General features: G+C 42.1%; 1 protein-coding gene across 1 annotated transcript; it reads left to right on the top strand.

The window, feature by feature from the left end:
- Positions 1 to 401: 401 nt before the first annotated feature.
- Positions 402 to 1,067, top strand: LOC109221992 (uncharacterized mitochondrial protein AtMg00810-like; the record flags this gene model as incomplete). Its single annotated transcript, XM_019386411.1, has 1 exon — positions 402 to 1,067. A coding segment is annotated over exon 1 (666 nt), but the record flags the coding sequence as incomplete, so codon positions are not given.
- Positions 1,068 to 1,074: the final 7 nt, after the last annotated feature.

Genomic DNA, 1,074 nt, shown 5'->3' with positions numbered 1-1,074 from the left:
ATGGTGACAGTGAGATTTGTGGTGGCTTTGGCTGCAACATCTGGTTGGTTTATTTTTCAGATGGATGTCCACAATGTATTTCTTCAAGGAGACCTTCTTAAGGAGGTCTATATGCAGATCCCAGATGGCTTTTCCAGCCAGGGGGAGTGTCATCAGAAAGTATGCAGATTGCATAAGTCCTTGTATGGACTCAAGCAGGCTCCTAGACAGTGGAACCTGAAGCTGACTTCTGCTCTCAAGGATATGGGATTTGTTCAGTCTCATTATGATTACTCTTTTTCACACAAAGGGTAGGTGGTGATCTAATAGTAATCCTAGTATATGTTGATGACATGCTGGTTACTAGGAACAATGTGGAGCTTATTCATCAAGTGAGGACAGACTTGTAAGTTAAGTTCAAAATGAAGGACTTGGGAGAATTAAAGTTCTTTATGGAAATTGAGTTCTCTAGATCTAAAGAAGGAATTCGTATGAATCAGAGGAAATATGCTCTTGAGTTAGTGTCTGAGCTGGGATTGGCTAGTGGAAGGCCTGTTGCTACACCTCTTGAGTTCAATCATAAACTTACCTCAGTAGCATTTGATGAATTCATGAACAAAGGGGAAACCTCTACAAATGTACAACTTGAGGACCCATGGAGCTATCAAAGACTGGTGGGCAGACTGCTGTACTTGACAATGACAAGGCCAGACATTGCCTCTGTTGTTCAAGTACTGAGCCAACACATGCATGCTCCTAAGCAGTCACATATGGAAGTAGCTGTACGAGTGGTCAAGTATATCAAGGGAACTGCAGGATTGGGACTGTTTATGCCAGCAAAAGGTAACAAGGAACTACTTGCCTACTGTGATTCAGACTGGGGTTCATATGTGGAAAAAAAAGGAAGTTCTATTACTGGTTATATAGTTAAGTTTGGTGAAGCTTTAATCTCTTGGAAATCCAAGAAGCAAAGCATAGTTTCTAGGAGCTCTGCTGAATCAGAATTCAGGAGCATGGCAGCTACTGTTGCTGAAGTCACTTGGCTAGTTGGTTTGTTTGGAGAGCTAGGAGTTGCAGTGAACAATCCTGTGCAGT

The sequence above is a fragment of the Nicotiana attenuata genome, unplaced genomic scaffold (assembly GCF_001879085.1).
Source record: "Nicotiana attenuata strain UT unplaced genomic scaffold, NIATTr2, whole genome shotgun sequence".
NCBI lineage: Eukaryota > Viridiplantae > Streptophyta > Magnoliopsida > Solanales > Solanaceae > Nicotiana > Nicotiana attenuata.
Note: the sequence above shows the minus strand (reverse complement) of the source record. Positions and strands in the feature narration are given on the sequence as shown.